Source organism: Triturus cristatus, chromosome 10, assembly GCF_964204655.1.
Source record: "Triturus cristatus chromosome 10, aTriCri1.1, whole genome shotgun sequence".
In the NCBI taxonomy this organism is placed as follows: Eukaryota; Metazoa; Chordata; class Amphibia; order Caudata; family Salamandridae; genus Triturus; species Triturus cristatus.
This window is the reverse complement of record NC_140593.1, coordinates 97,775,791-97,796,490: the sequence shown is the minus strand read 5'-3', so window position 1 is coordinate 97,796,490 and position 20,700 is coordinate 97,775,791. Positions and strand designations below refer to the sequence as shown.

Here is a 20,700-nt window from a genome sequence, read left to right as displayed (position 1 = left end):
TCTAGCGAGTATAGACTCAGAAGGCAACAACACACTGCGCCATGGGTGCATGCATTGGTTCTGTTAGAAGGTCTTGCATTAGATACTGAAAAAAAACCTTTCGGTCCCTGAACTGCGGATGCATGACACCTTTCCAATTAAGATTCAGCTTGTAGATGGAGTCCTCAAATGGACTGAGAATTGTAAATGGTGCCCATTTAAACTTCTGGCTCTCATTTTGGAGCCTGTGGGGCCAAGCACTATTGCTTTGCTATTCCCACTCAAGCCCTGTTGGTAGTTCCCAGCAGAATAGATTTGGGTACAGAAGAGGCATATTTCAATGACTGAGTATAGTATACTATTATATCAGGGAGATCTGTAGTTGTTTGGCTCTGGCAGTGCACATGCATAGTATATATGATAATTTACCAGTTGGTAGTTTTACCCGTGTTGTACAGGGAAGAGACCGTCCTAAAGAACTGTCATTTGCTTGTGGGCTTGGAGGATTTTAAGAAGCTAGGGGTCAAGGTGACAAGGAAAATGCAGTACATATAATTTAAAAAAATTAAGATTAGGAAAAGGAATGTAGCTCTATGAAAAAGACTCCCTCTTTGCATTGGGCAGAGGCTGCTGTATTCAAAATTATATCACGCTCTAAACATTGGCCACTTCAAAACACAGTACATAATACAAAAGGATTAATTCAGGGCGCTTCTAAAACAGTTAAGAGAAAGGGATAATGAAAGGGAAGCATTACATAAAATGTACAGGACATTGGTTCAGTACAGCAGTCAGCCATGAGGAGAAATAAATTAATGAGGTAACTCCTTGAACGGTTATGGACAAAAAGTAACCAAACCTGTCTCTAGCACTTGAAGTGGTACATAGGACCATGGCGAACAAAATTAGGACAATTGGGGTGTAGGTGAAAAAACATTCCAAGGTTCGGTCCATTTCTTGGTGGGAAACTGAATGGCAAAAGGGAGGGCTTCAATTGAGGGGATACAATGGACATCTTCAAGTTAGGAGACATGATAGACAAAGATCGGATTTAATCTTTTGAGGAACTCCAAAAAGTTTTTTTTGGGCCAAGAACAAATTCACACGTTTTCAATCGAGGTAGGTACCTATGAGTTATCTTTTAGGTAGCCAGGCAATACCAAAATGCAGCCTGATGGACCAGGCTTTTACAAGTAGAAGTAGGAAAATGAAACAGAGACTCCCTCCTCCCCAAAAAAAAGTAGTGAAGTAATTTTGCACACCTATATTACTTTTTCTTTGTTCACATTTTGCCTGGTAAAACCTGGTGAGTTTTGCATGTGGAAAAAGGGGAAAACCTCAAAAGATCTGGTTACTCTGTGATGACCATGTTACACAACTTGACATAAGTAACCTTAAGATGCACGATTAAGAATGACAACACCAGTGCATAGTCTCTAAGAATGTCATACCACAATGAAATGCCTCCTGATGAACCATGACTTCTCCATTATTATGCCTCGGGTGGTCCTGATTAGTATAAGGATGCCCACAATAAACCAGAAGTTTGAACTCATTAATTTGCCCATGGTTTACCATTGTCGGGGCACAGTCACTATTATGCCAATGATGCTTGTCTTATATGAACGATGTACACCACTCTGCCAGGAATGGTCACCACTGTCCCAGAGAAGAACTTGATTGAGAGCGTGGTCATCAGGTGCCCTTGTGATCTCATTTGTAAAAGTTTGCTCCTTGTGAGGGGGACACCACCAGGAACAGATGCAAACACACCCAGACTGGGGTGCATAAATGTCCACCTGTAAACATGCGCTATTTCATGCAGCAAGTGGGACACGTGCCACCGCTCGTGCTCGACCCCCCCCCCCCTACTTTTGGACATTTCCTACAGTCCGCAGGAACTCTCCACTCCAGCCTTCTCAGCTGCCACAGTTATAATTTTACGCACACTCAGTTTATGCGTCAGCATCGGAAGCTGAAATTTGTTTGGCTGGCTGTCGGTCTGAAGGATTAGAGACCCCTATACGAGGCTAAAAAAAAAAATTCCTATAAGTCAAGGGAGAGAGTGGTGGCTGTTTATGTGATTGGTGGCGATGCTTGTTTTGAGGTTGATTTTGGTTTGTTTATGATGGGGAGGCTCTTGATGTGGGTATAGTTTCACATTCATTTGGCAATGCAGAGACTGGGTTTTGTTTGGTACGTAATGTGATGTTTCATTTTTGTGACTAAAGGAGGGGTGTTTTGTTTTGGTTTCTGCCAACTGTGGGGAATAGTGTTAGTCTTTTTATTTATTTTTCTTTATTGGTTTTTATTATTGGTCCTATTTTCTGCATGGAATGGAAAGAGTGTGTGATAATTTATGGGTCTGTAACTGGTAAAGAGGATAGTTGGAGGTTTGTGGGTAAATGGGAAATGTTTTTGATTTTTCTTGGTAATGATGGGGCTAGAATTGGTTTCTGATTAGGTACTGAAAACCTCTTTGTTTTAATTAATGTAGTCCTTAGATGAGTGTCCCTTAATTTGATTAATCTAGAATAGCTGGTTTGAGTGTGTGTGAGACAGAGACTGACTGGTTTTGGGGTGGATGTCCTTCATCTTGGTAACGGAGAGTAGTTTTGCTTTAGACTGGTTTTTGGGTGGTTGCGCATTCTCTTGGTAAGAGAGTGGTTTTGATTTAGACTGGTTTAGGGTTGGGTGTGGATTCTCTTGGTAACCGAGAGATTGGTTCTGATTCGGACTGGTTTAGAGGTGGTGTGGATTCTCTTAGTAAACGAGACATTGGTTCTGCTTGGGACTGGTTTAGGGGTGAGTGTGGCTTCTCTTGGTAACCGAGAGATTGGTTCTGATGCGAACTTGTTTAGGGTGGCTGTGGATTGTTCTTATTTTGACTGGTTATGGGGTGTTTGTGGATTCTCTTGCTAACCGAGAGATTGGTTTTACTTTCTGTAGGCGACGAGAGGGCGCTGGCAATTATGTTGTTGTTTCGTAGATTGAAGCAGGTTTTGTTTCTGGGTTGGATGTGGCGGACACGCTGGAGGGGTTTGAGCGGGTTGTTGGACCGGTTGCGGCGCCTCAGATGGCGCTACTGGAAGAGGCGGCAGAGTTTCCGCCCCACAGAACCTCTGTTAGTGCGTGCACCGTGGACACCAGCGGGGCTATCCCCGCAGAGCCGGCAGGGGATCCCGAGTTGCAGTGTGTTGAGCAACATCCCCTGTCGCCGCCTCCTGAATGCCTGTAATGAGATGCAGCAGGCGGCAGTGTGGGCGGAAGAGCACCCCCCACTCCCTGATCCCTCCCTGATCCCTCCTCCTCCTCTCCCCGGATCAGGCCGTGAGCTGCCGATCGCAGACAGGCTGCGGCGCACACTCGATCATGATGCCCCCGGTGAGTCTCCGTTCACGGCTGTCGCACACTCGGCCCTTTGTCCCCAAGCATTGCCCCGAGCCTCGGCAGCCCCGGCCTCGGATCAGCGCCTCCGCGGGCTTGCGCAGCCGCCGATCGGCTGCAGAATGAATGGCCGGGCTGCAGCAGGCCAGGGCCTAGCTCTGCCGGCTTAGACAATGGGGCCTTTGCTGGCTCAGGGGGTAGAGCTGAGAACCGGGGCCGGAGGACTCCACTGCCGGGGCCTAACCTCGCCTCCCCCGAGCCGGGCCTTTACCTCACTCATAGCCGATTGTCGCACGTTCGGGTACGATGCTTTCAGATTAATGCTTTCTTTTCTAAGGTCTCTAATTCAGGCGAGATCTAGCAGATTTTACCTTTGGACTTGGGGGCGGGGGGTTATTTCATTGTTTTAACACTGGAATGCGATCAAATACACCCCGAGTAGACTTTATGCCATTGTTGTGCACTCTATGGCGACTCTTCTTGGGTCACACCGAATACCCCTTTTATAATTTGCCTACTCCTGTTTTTGTACCATTTCCAACCGGCTCCGTGAATGGATTTATATCGGGGTTTAAGCCTTAAAAAAACAGCCAGGTAGTCTTAAAATTGCCTTATAGTGTTAAACGTTTGTTCAGTGTTTTGAAAATGATCTGTGCACGCTGACTTGTGTGCTGCCCACGCTACTAGCTTTGCTGTGCGTGGTTGGGGACGGCATTTGTTTCCATGTAGCATGCATTTGCGTTCCTTTGCATGGGATCTGTTTCTGCTGTGCAGCGGGGATTGCTGGGAAGCGATCACTATGGACCTTGGGGACAGTTTAAATCGAGGCGCCTGCCAACCCGGTTCGCTGTTCTGGTTGTGTTTCGAGTTCTTCAAAGAGGTGCTTTCGGTTTCCACATTTTCTTCAAATACATCTTGTAGCAAGTACCCATTATAGGAGGGTGTGATAAAACCACAAAGTAGCAACAAAAGTATAGCTGGAAGTAAAAAGGCGGGGGGGGGGGGGGATTGGGAGTGGATAGGCCATGGGTTGGGGAGGGGACATTCCCATTCAAAGTGCTGCCCCAGAAGTTGGACCTTTCAAAGTGTTTTAAGTTTATTACGTGGGCTTCGTGCCTCATTGAAAAAAGAAAACAGTTTGACTTGAGTGCTTTTAGTTGGGGACTGATCAGATATGTGCAATAACCCTTAAGTTGGTGGTTTACTTTATGTTAAGCCAATTTTACTAACCGTACCCATCGTAATTGTGTAGTGAACTGGAAATTCCCCCAAAAATCTAAAAATCAGCACCGACCCCCTCCACAAATATACTTTGTTAGTGGCAGTGGATAGAGACAGGATTCCATAAAAGCCCACCGGGTCCAGTCACTCTTGCTGTTTACTTGTGTACGAGATAGCCCAGTCGAGTTTGTCTTTTTCATCCTTCGGGGGTTGGGGGGGGGGGGGTCAATACATTAAGTAAAAGACTTAGGCCCTCATTGTGATCATCCGGTTAATTGTGCTATGCATAGTAGGTGCTGTTCTTACCCATCACATTTGTGTTTTGTGATAAATTTAGGTGAAACCTGCACATGTTTTATTTAGGGATTGCAGGGTATTTACTGGAGCGTGCAGGTGTCTGGGTCTGCGTGTTATTCCCCCAAACCTTGCAAGTGATGTTTATCGCACCTGATAACTTTGAACTCCGCAGATTCTGATTTTATCTGGTGCGATAAATATCCCACTAATTTTTAGTAATGAGAACTTTAGTCCTGGTTTATAGCTTAGATCTAACTATCCTTGTTTTTAGCGAAGCAAAAACCGCTCTTGTGCCACTACACTCATAATCGCAAGCCTCCCAGCTGAGCGAAGTGGCCATCCTGGAATTTAAGGCAGTATTGTTTCCATTAAGTATCCTTTTGGCTGGAGTTTTTTTTAATTGGTGACACTATCTGTGAGCTGAATCTATTGGGTTGTAGAGGAGTCTGGATAAACAATATTTTAGACCAAGGTTCTCCAACCGTTACTGTAATAAGAGCTACTTTATGTTCAGTGATATTATTGCCTTATGTGGTTACTATTGCATTAGTGGCCACCAAATGCACAATTAGCAGTAGTGATTACTTCAGCGCATCAAGCTCGGTTGACAAAAGTAATGTAAAAAGGCTCTATGTGCAATGCCTCTACATTGGTATTACATAACAGACACATCTGCATAGCCCCCCCCCCACCGGCACCAAGCTAGTATTAGTAGTAAGTCTCCCCCAAAACCATTTGATTTTTATCACTCAAATACTAGCTTTGAATATATTTTTGAAATCCAACTATTTTTCCCCCCCAAAGATCAACCTGTGTCCTGAAGACACATACGTTTTTGTCTCAAATACATATTTTCAATATTGGCGTAAACAGTTGGAGAAGCATGGTTTAGACTGAATGCATTTTGAGATCACGGGCAGATGTTTTGGTCTCTAAAATGTGCATTGTGTCCTTGATTATTATCTTCTGTGCGCCAAGATGTTTACTTAAATATTTTTCGGTGGTGCAGTCTTTTTTTAGGTCTCATCCATACCTGTCTGTGGTCGAGAGACCTATTGTGTACAATAACAATACTGAGAGGGGGCTTTGTGTCAACCCATTGCTCCTCATTGACCAGTTTTCTTGGCAACCTGATTTGCTTGCTTCCTATTTGGTTGCTTTCCTTCCTCAGCCGTCCCCTGGAGGTTAATTTCCTTACCATCCTTAAGAGTGGATGCATTTTATCTTTCCACCGCTTACATTCAAAGAACTACTTTTTAGGTCTCGCCTGAGCCAGCTCATGCGCTGGCGAGACATTTAGTAAGTGGGCTTTTAAAAGTTCGACCGCATGCTTTTGCTGGCCTCAAGCTTGCGCAAGCATGTGCACATCCACCAACGGGCTTTCCTCACAGCACCCTTACTGCTCGCCTCGCTCCGCCCCTCCCCCACCGCAGAGCTCGTGATCGCGATGATTTTCGCTTTCGCGGCCGCGTTACTTTTTGCGGCCACGCGGCCAATGCTGGTCTTATTTAAGGCTCGTGTCCTACTTAAGCAACCTCTCGAATTGTGTGGTTCATACTCCCGAAAAAATAAGCATTTGTCGATTAAAGAAATTGCATGTAGAATCACAGTTCTCATCTCTCAAAAAAACTGCTTTCATGCTGAGACAAATTATGACAGTCTTTATTCCAGTGCGGCCTCGCAATTTCCAACCTGTCTAATACTGAAAGACAGCCCACGGAGTAGTAGAAACAGGCAGGTGCCCCCTCTGACGCCTGCCTGATGAATTATGGGAAGGAAAGACAGCCTCGCTACACATAACTCTGATTTATGTGGTCTTCACCAGTGAGTGCGGGAACACCTCAATCTGGGTTAGCAGGAAATGTAGGTTTTAACCACATAATTACCATAGGTTAAACTCCATGCTGAATGACTGATTTAACTGGGAAAGAAAATCCATTCATCCTGTCACAGAAGCTGTAGGAGTGGGCCTATGACTTCCTTCAAATGTATATTTTACTAGAGGGTCTCTGTCACCTCCTCTCTCGTACTCTTTCCTCCGCCCCCTCTTATTCTCTGTCTAAGGAAACCCCCCTAGTAAACAGCGGCCTTGTCTGAGAGGTGTCATCTCTTCACTCTGTTGCTCGTTACATTTTTATAATGTCACTGTAAAATGGTACTTTTGACACTATAAAAAGTAGTGTTTCGCCCACCCTGTCTGCGTTAGAAAGGAGAAAAATCCCCTGACCACAGAAGCCGAAGGTTTAATTAGAGGAGAGTGTACTATTAAGGTTTGCTTCCGCATCGGACTTGCAAGTTTTTTTTTGTGTACCGTGTTCTGGGGTCAAGTGAACAGAACTTGTGATTTACGTGCGTCTAAGCACACAGATTCAATTTGTTAGCTCTAGAAAAGAGCAACCTTTAAGATTCCTTCGGTTACCATACCCAGTAGGATTGGCTTTTGTATTGAGGGGCTTATTTATGAGCCCCAGCGTCACTTTTGCGCTACCGTTGTCACTTTTTGTGACGCAACAGTGGCATAAAAAATGCGCCACGAAGCGCCCTATTTACAAAGTGATGCATCTATGCAGATGTCACTGAGTAAACCCAAGCCCTACATTATATGTATACTGCATCAGGTATAATGTATGCAGGGTGGGCACTACCCGCAAAAAACCTCGTAGAAGTGGTCGTATTGAAATCTATAAGATTTCAACGCGCCGCTTCTAGGGCGCTACTGTGTCAATATCTTACACCTGTCTCATGACTGACATAAGACTGACTCAGGCCCTTTCACGTGGAGCTTACTCCATGTGAAAGGAACATTGCTGGAGTTGCGTCATGCTTCCGACACAACTCCAGCAATGCATCACCTTTGCGCCGACAGATACGTCAGTAATACTGACGTATCTGTAATTGCTTGCGACATAATGCGTCATACAGTAAATATGACACCTCAATCCTGTCGCAAGGAGCATGCAGTGAAAACTGTTGCATCGCTGTTTTCACACAGCGATGCAACAGTTTTCATAAATAAGCCCCCAGGTATTTACAATGAGGCACTCAACACAGGCACACAGACACACACGTGGACGGAGCAATACAAAATAAACGAGTCCTCATGTAAAGTAACTGGTGCGCATGTAAAGCACCCCAATACCTTCCGGTGGAGTTTGCGCTATATACAACTGCAAAAAAAAACGTAGAGTGAAAATTGAAAACAAATGCCAACTGGTCCTACAGACATCTGTGAACAAAGATGACTGCCTCAAACCAGCCGGACTGTCTGCCTCTTGATAGATATTGAACCCGGTGTAGTCTCACCATATTGTGCGGTCATGCCGGGTGAGACGTCAGCCCTCATGTGCAGCATAAGTAAGCCCTGCTGAAGCTTGATTCATGGTTCGCTTTTACTGAGTTGGGACTGAACATGAGGCTCATGTCCACATTTAATTATGCATTTGCCTTGCCCAATGTTGTTACCAGGATGTAGGTGTTGTGTTACACACTGCATCCCACCTCAGTTTGGATTTAAACTAGAATTAACAGGTTCAACAGAATGTAACAATTGGGGAAGAAGGGGAGCAGCTCAGACCACTGACACCGTAATTGTGTGAAAAAGGCTGCTTTATTGAAACAGGTGCACATCCCATAAACAACCCTGGGCCTACCACCTTACAAAATTAAAACCTCACTAATTGTTCGCCTATGTTAGGTACCCCCATCACCACCAACTGTCCCTCCCCACAACTTTATTCTTTAAGTCTCTACTTCCTCCTGTGCTGATATTTTGCCACTGAGAACTTTAAACTCCCCTTCAGCTTAATGCGACTATTAACATGTAAATAACTTAACTTCCTAATGGACCTTTGATTTCCTGGCTCGTCCAGGCGTGAGCTTGTCTACCAGTTCACTTTCAGCCTGGATTGCAGCTGTCAACAATAAACTTCGGTAAACCATGCCAACTTCTTGGCCAACCACTTCTGCACCTTCTTCAAAGCAACAGCCCTACATGCTTAACTCCCCCCTGCACAGCTGTTCCAGACCAAGCCTGCCAAAGAAAAATACAGCTCAACATTACACAAATCCCTAGACCTAACTAGAGGGATGGGAAGACTGGCAAGAATGTTAAGGTCCTAATACCAGCCACCGTAGTGGCTGGACACATAAAGTGTCCGCTTAAATACCTTGGGCTATGAAATAGCCCAATCTAGCCCAAACTGCCAGCAGTCTTCGGACTGCTCCAATTCCCCAATAATCCCGAAGGCAGACCTCTCTGTGGTCGGCTGACCTCTAAAACCTTATTGGGGAAGAAGGGGAGCAGCACAGACCACTGCCACCATGATTGTGTCAAAAAGGCTGCATTATTGAACAAGCATTGGCATAGCCAATAGGTCTTGCCTTTGGGACCTTATAAGTGTTTAGTTATCCAGAACAATATCCTTGATGCAACATCAGCTGTTGCATGGCTAAACACTTATAAGATCCCAAAGATGAGACCTATTGGCTATGCAATAGGTCTCGCATTTACGCTAGTTTGAGCGATTAACATTGTAAATAACAATGCCTTTTTTTGTTTTTTAAAACCTAAATAAATGGCATTATCATTTATAATGCCAATAGCTCAAACTCGCGTAAATGGGAGACCTATTGCATTGCATATGCTTGTTTCAGTTTGCTTTCAGCACTCAGTGGGAGTACATATGTGTTCTTGCCTTATTTTCGCTGTGTACTGCATCCCCCTTTACATCACTTCTCCCCCGCACCTCACTAAGTCTTGCTGCTCCCAAACATCCTCTTACTTATATATATATATTTTTAACACCAGGTTTCCTAGAAAGTTTTGATACATTTCAGAGTCTCTGTGGAACCTGAAAGCTGCCATTTCTGTACTCCCTCTACAGACATCAGAAGGATACTCTTTTCCCTTCCAGGCTTGCAAAGTTTTCTTCATTGAGTATCACTATATGGCATGATGTTCATAGGTTGACAAATTGATTGTTCCCGCTTATAAGGTTGTGTTCCTGCAGCCTTCTTGTACTCTGTCAAATGGGCTTCCAGAAGCTTAGTAAGTCATTCATAATTGCTCCATCTACTCACCCATGGTTTTACATGTTCGCATTGAGGCCCTGTAGGATGTTGCATTGTTAGAAGGGCACATGCCGTAATGTGTTTGAGCTGAACACTGCTGTTGGCTGAGAGCTAGCCAACTCTATTATGTGGTTCTGCCTGGATGGTTGGTTTTCATGCACGAGGGAAGAGCACTCTGGTTGAGAAAGCTTGTTTACTGGGAGAGAAGGCGTATTTTAGGAGTCCCATACTCAAGCTGTTGTTGAGATCTACCGTTCTCATCGCAAGACTGTTAATACGGAATTTAGTACAGAATATAATTACTGTTTGGGTGGGCCAAATGCATCATTCAGCGTTGTGTTCAGTCATCTGCCTGTAAAATGCGTGGTTCATGCTTCTACTAGTGCGATCACGCTGGGGTATTCTGTGGCCTCTGGCCCATGTAGCCCTCTTCATGGAGTGGAACAACTACTATTTTATTGACATCTGTATATTGATTTCTACCATTAATGCGGCATTGTATCTCAATATGGACCTGGTTGTCCCTTTGTGTGGGCTTCCATGTGCTATCAATTGTCTGTTTGCGCTTGCGTATGTAAGATAGTTGATTTTTTTTTGGGTAAATTCTTTTTTATTAACAAAATTCAAACATTTGGTCACATCACAGTTTAAAATCAATAGTTAGTGTTCAGCCGCAAGCCCCTGGCCCGTCTCTCGGTGCAATAAGGTTCAACATAACAGGGTATGACATTGTCCTTGTCTTATGGGGATACCATTTTAAGATAGTTGGGTATGTTCAGTTAAATAATTATTCTGTAGCTTTGTGTGAACGTGAAAGGATTTTTGATCTTGAGTGCTCAGTGTGGAAGCGTGTGTGGATGAGTGGGCTAACTGAATTTTCTTGCGTTTCTTCGGCTTGAGCTGTCGGTTGTCCATAGCATGTGCTTTCTGTAGAAGAAGACTATTTATTGATGTATCTGAAATAATGGTGTGTGATGATAGTGTTGAGCTAAAAGTGATGCAGAATATCTAGTGAAACTAAGGCCATGAGATATCCGAAGACTCGGCAGCACATGGTAATGACTGTCTATAATGTACTAATTGGGAGGATTTATTGTGTCTTGGGTGATATGTTCGTGCACAAATACAAATCTTTGCTGAACATATCTGTAAACAAGTGTGATGTTGAACAAGAGCTCCTGAAGGACTTCGAGCGAGTCCTATAGGAGAGAAGCAGGGTAGGCATTTCAGGCAAACGGTGGACCATTGAGTTTCAGAAACACTTTGTCTTTGGAGATGTAAAGCAATCCATGTGAATAGAGCACATCTTAGAAAAGACAGGATTTTCTAATGAATACTGTTGGTGAGGTATATGTTTTGTCTGTTAAAATCTTTTGAAAGCAGGGTTGTCCCGTGGGAGCGAAACCTAGGAAAGGCAATGCAAGCTGTACAATCAACTCTGGGTAAGGAAATCTCACAGGTTGGACTAGCTTGTAGACAGTGGTGCCTGTGGCCTCCGCCACTTGGAAGGGCAGCCGCTCCGTAGCTCTTGGATTGCCCTTGAGAAGGATCTTCCTCTGGCGGTGGTCTTGCGGATGCGTGGGACGGTGGCGAGGGCGAGGCTGGCGGAGCGGAGGTGGCGGGTGGGTGTGTAGAATGTGAGGCGGTTGTTGAGGTATGTGGGTCCCATGTCGTGGAGAGCCTAGTGTGCGTGGGTGAGGAGTCTGAACGTGATCCTCTTGCTGATGGGTAGCAAGTGCAGGTCTCTCAGCTGGGAAGAGATGTGGCTGAAGCGGGGGTGTCCAGGATAAGTCGTGCAGAGGCTTTCTGTATGCGCTGGAGTCTTTTCTGTAGTTTGGCTGTGGTTCCAGCATAGAGGGTGTTTCCGTAGTACAGTCGGCTGGTGACGAGGGCCTGGGTGACCGTCTTTTCTTGGTGTCGGTGGGGATCCACCGGAAGATCTTTCGGAGCATGCGCAGGGTGTTGAAGCAGGATGACGAGACGGCGTTGACTTGCTTGGTCATCGTGAGGGAGGAGTCCAGGATGAAGCCCAGGTTGCGAGCATGGTCCGTTGGCTTTGGAGCGGAGCCCAGGGCAGGGGGCCACCAGGAGTTGTCCCAGGCGGAGGGGGATGTTCCCAGGATGAGGACTTCCGTCTTATCTGAGTTCAGTTTCAGCCGGCTGAGCTTCATCCATTCCGCGACGTCTTTCATTCCTTCCTGGAGGTTGGCTGTGGCGGGGTCGTTGGTGAGGGAGAGGATCAGCTGGGTGTCGTCGGCGTAGGAGATGATGTTGAGGTTGTGTTGGCGTGCGATGGCTGCGAGGGGGCTCATGTAGACGTTGAAGAGGGTGGGGCTGAGCGAGGATCCTTGCGGGACGCCGCAGATGACTTCGGTGGCCACGGACTGAAACGGGGGAAGGCGGACTCTCTGGGTTCTGCCGGCGATGAACGAGAAGATCCATTCCAAGGCCTTTCCTTGGATTCCGATGTTGCGGAGGTTCTGTATCGGGGTGCGGTGGCATACGGTGTCGAAGGCTGCCGAGAGGTCCAGGAGGATGAGGGCAGCTGTTTCCCCGTTGTCGAGCAGGGACCTGATGTCAGTGGCTGCGATGAGGGCGGTCTCGGTGCTGTGGTTTGCTCGGAAGCCGGACTGCGAGGGGTCGAGGGCTCCGTTGGTCTCGAGGAAGGCAGAGAGTTGTTTGTTGACTATCTTCTCGATGACTTTGGCCGGAAAGGGGAGGAGCGAGATGGGGCGGAAGTTCTTGAGGTCCGTGGGGTCCGCGGTGGGTTTCTTCAGGAGGGCGCTGAGCTCGGCGTGTTTCCAGCTCTCTGGGAAGGTGGCGGATGCGAAGGAGCTGTTGATGATGTTCCGGAGTTGGGGTGCGATGATGGAGTCGGCTTTGTTGAAGATGTGGTGTGGGCAGGGGTCGGTTGGGGAGCCGGAGTGGATGGTGTTCATCGTGTGGGTGGTATCTTCGGTGCTGACCGTCGTCCAGGTGCGGAGGGTGGTGGTGGGGGACGCCGGATCGGTGGTAGGGTGCGCGGTCTGTGCACCAAAACTGTTGTGTATGTCGGCAATCTTGCGGTGAAAGAACGAGGCGAGTGAATCGCAGAGGTCCTGCGAGGGTGTGATGTCGTTGTTGCAGGCGCTGGGGCTGGAGAGCTCTTTGACGATGCTGAAGAGTTCCTTGCTTTTGTGGGAGTTGTTGTCCAGTCGTTCTTTGAATGTGGTCCTTTTGGTGGTGCGGATCAGTTGGTGGTGTTTGCAGGTGGCGTTCTTGAGGGCTGTCATGTTTTCTGTAGTCTGGTCGTGGCGCCAGGCTTTCTAGAGGGTACGGCAGGTTTTCTTGGAGTATTTGAGGTCGTTGGTGAACCAGGAGGCTTTCTTGCTGCCGTGTCTGCTGGGGTGGGTTCTTCAGTGGTGCGAGGTCATCGGCGCAGTTGGTGAGCCACTGTGTGAGGTTGCGGGCTGCTTCGTTGGGGTCTGTCGTGTTGGTGGGGGGTCTGGCTGAGGGAGGTGGTGAGCTGGTCGGCGGTGATCTTGCTCCAGCTTCTGCGGGGAACCTGTTGAGGGTGGTTGTGGGTCGTGGTTCTCCTGAAGTTGAAGTGGACGCAGCTGTGGTCTGTCCAGTGCAGTCCGGTGGAGTGGCTGAATGAGATGTGCTTGCTGGAGGAGAAGATGGAGTCAAGCGTGTGGCCGGCGATGTGGGTGGGGGTGTTCACCAGTTGCTTGAGTCCGATGTTGGCGAGGTTGTCCAGCAGGGTGGCGGTGTTGCTGTCATTGTTTTTCTCCAGGTGGAAGTTGATGTCTCCTCGGAGGATGTAGTCTGAGGAGGTAAGGGTGTGCGGGCTGACTAAGTCTGCGATGGCTTCGCTGAATTGTGTGCGTGGTCCCAGGGGTCTGTAGACGAGGGTGCCTCTGAGGGTGGTCTTGGGGTCGGTGTGTATCTGGAAGTGAAGGTGTTCGGCGGCAGTGAGGGTGTCGTCGGAGTTGGTCGTGATTCGGATGGCGTTTCTGTGGACGATGGCGATGCCTCCTCCGGCTTGGTTGACGCGGTCCTTCCGGGCGATCTTGTAGCCATCCGGGATGCATATGGCGATGTCGGGAGCTGAGGAGGCGTTCATCCAGGTTTCTGTGAGGAAGGCGACATCTGGTGATGTTGTGTCGAAGGTTCCAGAGTTCGATGGCGTGCCTGTGGATGGAGCGGGTGTTGAGTAAGATGCACTTAAGGTGGTCGTTGCTGGAGCCTGGCTTGGTGGGTGCGGTGCAGGATCGGGTGCAGGTGAAGTTGCAGGCGTGGCAGGTGAATGCTCCGTGGGTGCGTTTCGGGTTGGCTTGGTAGCAGGCTGGCTGTCGGCCGGTGTTGAGTGCATGGAGGGTGGCGGCGTCGTATCTGTCGGGTTGGCTGGCTCCGGCGGGGTCCAGGGGTTCTGGAGCGGTCCGGGTGTAGACGGGCTTGCCTTTGGCGCGCCCGCTACGCGTACGCGCGGTCCCTGCCATATATGGCGAAGTGGGAGGGAGGAGCAGCTGGGAGGCGGGAGCGGGGCGGCGAATGGGGAGCGGGTGCCAAGAGAAGGGGGCAGGGCCACAGGAGAGCAGCGGCGGGGAGCGGATGGGGGGGTGGAAAGAGCGGGAAGACGGAGCGGGAGAGCGAGGGCAAGCCTGGAGAGCAGGGGCCTTAAGGAGAGGCGGCAGCAAGAGAGGCCAAGAAGACAGCAGCAGCAGAATCTGGGCACACAGGGCCGTGCGGAGTGGAGTGACCGGGTCAAGCCAGAGCCTGTGAGCGTCATATCTGATATTTTATCTTTCAGTATATGTTAGGCACCATTTATTAAGCAGGTTTGATCTCCCCATTACTATTAATAAATTTAATTTCTTAGGTGTCTGTGTTGCCATGAACATAAAATGAGACCACAGGACGGGTACAGGGAGCTATTACTTAACCCCATGGACCACCCTAGTCATGCCTGGTGATGTTGCCGCAGGCCTAGGCCAGGGACATCAAACCCATTCCCTGCCTGTGAAGGACTTGCAGGCTCTACATACCGTGGCTGACAGTTTTTACAGATTCTACAAACGTGGGCATTAATTGTCAGCAGCAGAATACACCTTAGGTTAAACAGACCAACCTTACTTAGTTGTGTGTGCCACCTGTAAGCGCCATCTACCCAGAGACATAAAACACGTGTGTAAAGCGTGTTACGTAGGCTTGTTTCAGGTGTGCAGTTATTCAGGTTTGCTTTAGATAGTGGAGCAATATCTCCGGTAGCAGATAGTCAAACCCAGACCGCCTTCTACTTCTCTACATTACTTTGAAGTGCCAAAGCCGTACTTTCTTATACAGATCTTAACTGTGGAGCCTCAGCAGTTCAGGGCCATCCTGCGAGTGGCTTAGAAAAGTGGGCTTTGGTGGGATTTCTAGATTTCAGGTTACGCGTGTGTTTGGTTAAACCTGGGGAGAATTGTTATTTGTGACGCACAACCTGAAAGTTGGCAGCAGAGCGGTCTCCGACCACAAAAATGACATGTCCCAGCCTAGGGCGCTGAGGCATACGAGTTTGCTACTCTGCCTCTCTCCTACAAATCCTCCTTCAACAAATTCATAATCTTATGCTCTCCCGAAATAGCTTTCAGTGATCGCTATGTTCCTGGCCTGCACCTGCAACGGGCCAGTGCGCAGCAGCGGAAGCCCCACATCTTCAGCACACCTCTGCACTAGCGTCGGTCTGCCGGGGGACATTTCTCCGATAGAGGATGCAGTGGGTGTGCAGATTTCTGGAAGCCACAAAAGTGAAACAAGTGTGGAACGACGATTACCTCCAAAAATAATTTTTCAGCCATACCGGGGCATTGCCTAAACCACTGGTCCTGCCTACCACAAGCTTCCCTGTGCCAACAGGAAAGTCAAGCAAGGTTAGCGGCACAGGTCATCGGGGGTTCCCGGATGTTAGACCCTAGCAGTAGAGGCGCCATGCCCAAGGCCTAAGGGGAGGGCTGTGATGGGGAGTGTTGTTATTGGGAAGTCGTGGGGTAGCGGCATCTTGCGTCCCATTTGCTGAGTTCATGTGACTGGAGGGAGACATTTTGGAAGCAAATGTAGACGGCATACTTGCAGTGTGAGGGTTGGGGCCGTGATTGCAGGGGAGATCTAGAGAAAACTCTGGGAGACAGGAGAAGCTCTGCAAAAACCATCTTACCTGGCAGCAATTTGTCTCTTTTGTGTGGAGGAGGTGACATATGTCTATGTGGAAAAAGCATTTCATGCCACTACCGTGTAAAACCATGTTCGTTAGTGATTGATGTCCCTGGCATAGTCTCAGTGCAGAGCGCTCCCTTGGGGTGTGTTTGGCCCCCATCTCTACCAAGAATGTACAGCCCGGATAATTCGAGCCTGTGCCTGTTCTTGCCGGCAGGGACCATGTGTGACTGTCTTCTGTCTCCGTGCCTTCTCGTTGTGCGCGGCTGCCTTCCGTCCTCGTGGCGACGTTACCACTAATGCACACTGCATCTTCGTTGGTGCTGTTTGGTGGCGGCTGCCCTTCTGCGCTTGGTTGGCAGTGGGATGCTGCGTTCAGTTCTCACTTGCCCCTCTCGCATCTCACGCCGTGCAGCCACACAGTGCATGTGCTGGGCCTCCGTGAAGTCCCTCCTTACCAGCCGACTTCCCAGCTTTTGCAATGTCCTTCCTCTGAGGTCAGCAGAAGGCGTGCCATCTTACTCTTCTGTTAAGAATGCTCTCCCATCGCTTATTATTTGGAATATTTCAATTTCCCTTTACTGTCCGCGACAGAAACGTCCTTCACCGGTCGTTCCTGTTTGCTTGCAGCTCTAACGTATTTTGCTAAATGTCTGTCATTTAGTGTATATATGAATGGACTTGGCGCCTGTTCTGCCCCACAAGATGTAAGCTGAGCACCAGGCCAAATTGCCTGTATAATTGAGTTGTAAATGGGCATCAAACTTCTTGGACATTGCCCGCGTGTTGGATAGATTTTCTCTCCGCCTTTTCTTGGTTAAAATCTAGAAATGCGTTCTGCTCAAATTCCTTTCAGCTGTTATGAGACCTGTCGTTGGCAGCAGCAGGGATGGATCATTATGACTGGCCCCAGCAGCAGCCACGTGAGAGGTCACAACGGTTTGTGCCTTCAGCAGCGTACTGCTGTGTTTTTTTTTTTAAAGATGCATAATCAAAGACCTACCACTGCCCACACTGGACCTCTGTCACTCGGCTTATACCTACCTCAGACTGCATTGACTTTCCATTTTGCAGATGTGGCACAACTGCATTGAAATGTGAGGATTTAACCACATTACTACATCAAAAACTAAGTGCCTGTGATAAATGTGTTATTGTAGCTGCCCCATCTAATATGATATTCAGCCCAGATAATACAATCATTCAGAGCTCTGAATACGGGCCTGTATCTCTTCCCGCCCCACTCCTCAGAGGTAGTTTGTGTGAAGATTGACCTCTGGACATTTTAGGAAAATCACCCCGAAGGCTTGAATTGGAAATGATCTTGTGGGTATTTGATAGCTCACTGCCACCCGTGAGGGTGTCCTGGCGCAGATTTACTCTCCTTGACTGGGCCTTATCAACCAGTCACACACTTGGAGGATTCAGGGTAGGGTAATATTGGGTTTTGTAAAGCTCCTCGTGTAACCTGTCAGTTACTTGAGTAACAGTAGTCAGTGTATTAATGTTTGGTACAGCGCGGCGTGTAGCCTCTCGGTTACTTCAGTAACAACTTGTGTATTAATGTGTTTTGTACAGCGCTGCGTGTAGCATTTCAGTTACTTCAGTAACAGTAGCTTGTGTATTAATGTTTTGTACAGCGCTGCGTGTAGCCTTTCAGTTACTTCAGTTAACAGTAGCTTGTGTATTAATGTGTTTTGTACAGCGCTGCATGTAGCCTCTCTGTTACTTCAGTATCAGTAGCTAGTGTATTAATGGGTTTTGTACAGCGCTGCATGTAGCCTCTCGGTTACTTCAGTAACAGTAGTCAGTGCATTAATGTGTTTGTACAGCGCTGCGTGTAGCCTTTCAGTTACTTCAGTAACAGTCGCTTGTGTATTAATGTTTTGTACAGCGCTGCGTGTAGCCTCTCAGTTACTTCAGTAACAGTAGCTTGTGTATGAATGTGTTTTGTACAGCGCTGCATGTAGCCTCTCGGTTACTTCAGTAACAGTAGTCCGTGCATTAATGTGTTTAGTACAGAGCTGGGTGTAGCCTTTCAGTTACTTCAGTAACAGTCAGTGTATTAATGTGTTTTGTACAGCGCTGCGTGTAGCCTTTCAGTTACTTCAGTAACAGTAGCTTGTGTATTAATGTGTTTTTACAGCGCTGCATGTAGCCTCTCAGTTGCTAGTGTATTTAAGGGTTTTGTACAGCGCTGCATGTAGCCTCTCGGTTACTTCAGTATCAGTCGCTTGTGTATTAATGGGTTTTGTACAGCGCTGCGTGTTGCCTTTCAGTTACTTCAGTAACAGTAGCTTGTGTATTAATGTTTTGTACCGCGTTGCGTGTAGCCTCTGTTACTTCAGTAACAGTAGTCCGTGCATTAATGTGTTTAGTACAGAGCTGGGTGTAGCCTTTCAGTTACTTCAGTAACAGTCAGTGTATTAATGTGTTTTGTACAGCGCTGCGTGTAGCCTTTCAGTTACTTCAGTAACAGTAGCTTGTGTATTAATGTGTTTTGTACAGCGCTGCATGTAGCCTCTCAGTTGCTAGTGTATTTAAGGGTTTGGACAGCGCTGCATGTAGCCTCTCGGTTATTTCAGTATCAGTAGCTTGTGTATTAAAGGGTTTTGTACAGCGCTGCATGTAGCCTCTCGGTTACTTCAGTAACAGTAGCTAGTATATTAATCGGTTTTGTACAGCGCTGCGTGTAGCCTTTCAATTAATTAAATAACAGTAGTTGGTATATTTAGTGGGTTTTGTAAAGCGATCTGTGTAGCCTGTCACTTCAGTAACAGTAATTTCGTATATTAATTGGTTTTGAAAAGTGAGCGCTGCGTGTAGCCGGTCAGTTACTTCAGCAACAGTAGTTGGTATATTTTGGTTTTGTATAGCGCTGCGTAGAAGCTTTCATTTATTTGAGTAACATCAGTTGGAAAATGTAATGGGTTTTGTACAGCGCCACGTGTACCGTGCGTTACTTCAGTAGCAGTCGTTGGTATAATAATGGGTTTGCGTAAAGCACTTTGTGTAGCCTGTCAGTTACTTGAGTAAGACTAGTTAGTATATTAATGGTTAACAGTAGTTGAATAAGACAGCACTTGCTGCCACAGAACAAACACGGGTTGGCACACCCTGTTAAACATATAAAGGTTGCTATAGTAGCCCTCTCTGGACCCAAAGTCAGCGACCCACCTACGTGAATTCGCACTGTTGGATGTGGCAAGATCACATAGGGACTCCACTTTTTCTGCTACTACACAGCGCTCCCCTTGTCTTAATCACAGAGTGTTCTTTGGTGTAACCGAGGGGGGCAAGCCCCTTTCCTGTGTTCTCACTGCGGCACCATAAGTCAGAAAGGGCTGTCTAAAATCGGGTGTAATTGGGCATCACCTTACTCGTAGAGGTGTCTGCCTGTTCCACTACTTTTTGTTGGCCTTCCTCTCTGCTTTTTGTCTGTTTCCCTCCTCCTGCAGCTTCAGTCATTTGAAGGAGCCTTCCCTTCATAGTTTGTTGATGGTTACCAACAACAAGCACCCCCCCCTGCCCCCCCCCCCCCCCCCCCCCCGGTCAGTGGAACCCCGGCATCACTCCATGCATGACTGGGGCCTAGGTGAAGATCGTCTACTTTCTGTGCACAGAAGCACATTGAACAGTGACATGAGACCTATGCTCTGCTTAGTCATTCTTGCGCACATGTCTAGCTGCATTTTGTCCCACCAACGTGCCAAATGTGACATCTGTGATGCTTGATAGTACTCCAAGACGTCTGGTGCTGCGCTAGACAACTCTCCTACAGTAACTTCAGTGTGATAAGGCCAAATTCAGGATTTTAGGTCGAAGCTTAATAAACAGCAACTTACTGGTATGCTAACAACTTCTTTAGAGCCATTCGGAAAGCTTCCCTGGGAATGCATTCCACCCATTGCTTACCAATGGCTTTGTGTTTTGTAACTCGCATTTGGTTGCGGGTTTTATTTGTTTGACTGTCCAGCTTGAGTCCGTCCCTCATGTGGAGCATAGCCTATTAATGTAGTCTTTCACAAATGCTCATTTTCTGTAAACAGGTATTCAAATCTCGTTCTTACATTTGTGTATTCAAAGACAGAGGCCAAATAAATGTCAGTCGGGCTCAGTCTTCTGAGGAAGCTTGGCGTTTTCTTTTCCTTCTCTGACTTCAAGGTAAGAGGATTTGTGACAGTCTTCCTGTGAAGAGAAGCTTTTTTCTAGCACACACAACCATGTAAATGTCTGTAATTGAATTGTGCAGATATTTCAGACTATATCCGAATTAAGAAAGTGCAATTGAAGTACTTGTCATTCTGAAGTGTAGAGGAAAAAATATTTCCATACCATCAAAACAAATCAGTACAGTAGTTGATGACACTTCCACACATCAATTATGCCCTGTTTACTTTTATCAGTAAAATTCTGTCTGTGCAAAGGCAATGGGCCTTTCAATTAAAAATGTGTTGTCTGGAATGGCAGTGCGCTTCCGCACCATTCTTACTCCACACTAAACCACTCCACAACACTCTATGCCCCTCCACTCTAACGCAGCTCCACTATAATGCGGCTCCACGCCAC

At 47.3% G+C, this 20,700-nt stretch overlaps 1 protein-coding gene across 4 annotated transcripts in view; it reads left to right on the top strand.

The window, feature by feature from the left end:
- The window catches only part of TOP2B (DNA topoisomerase II beta), a 497,734-nt gene that overhangs the window by 34,274 nt on the left and 442,760 nt on the right, over positions 1–20,700 (top strand). For 2 of the 4 annotated variants that reach the window (XM_085630533.1, XM_085630532.1), the window contains exon 1: positions 3,107–3,363. The exons of the other annotated variants lie outside the window; for them this stretch is intronic. In XM_085630533.1, the coding sequence (XP_085486659.1) occupies positions 3,352–3,363 (12 nt within the window). In that variant the 5' untranslated portion in view covers positions 3,107–3,351. Of the gene's footprint in view, positions 1–3,106; positions 3,364–20,700 lie in introns of those variants that run through there. 4 annotated transcript variants of the gene reach the window in all.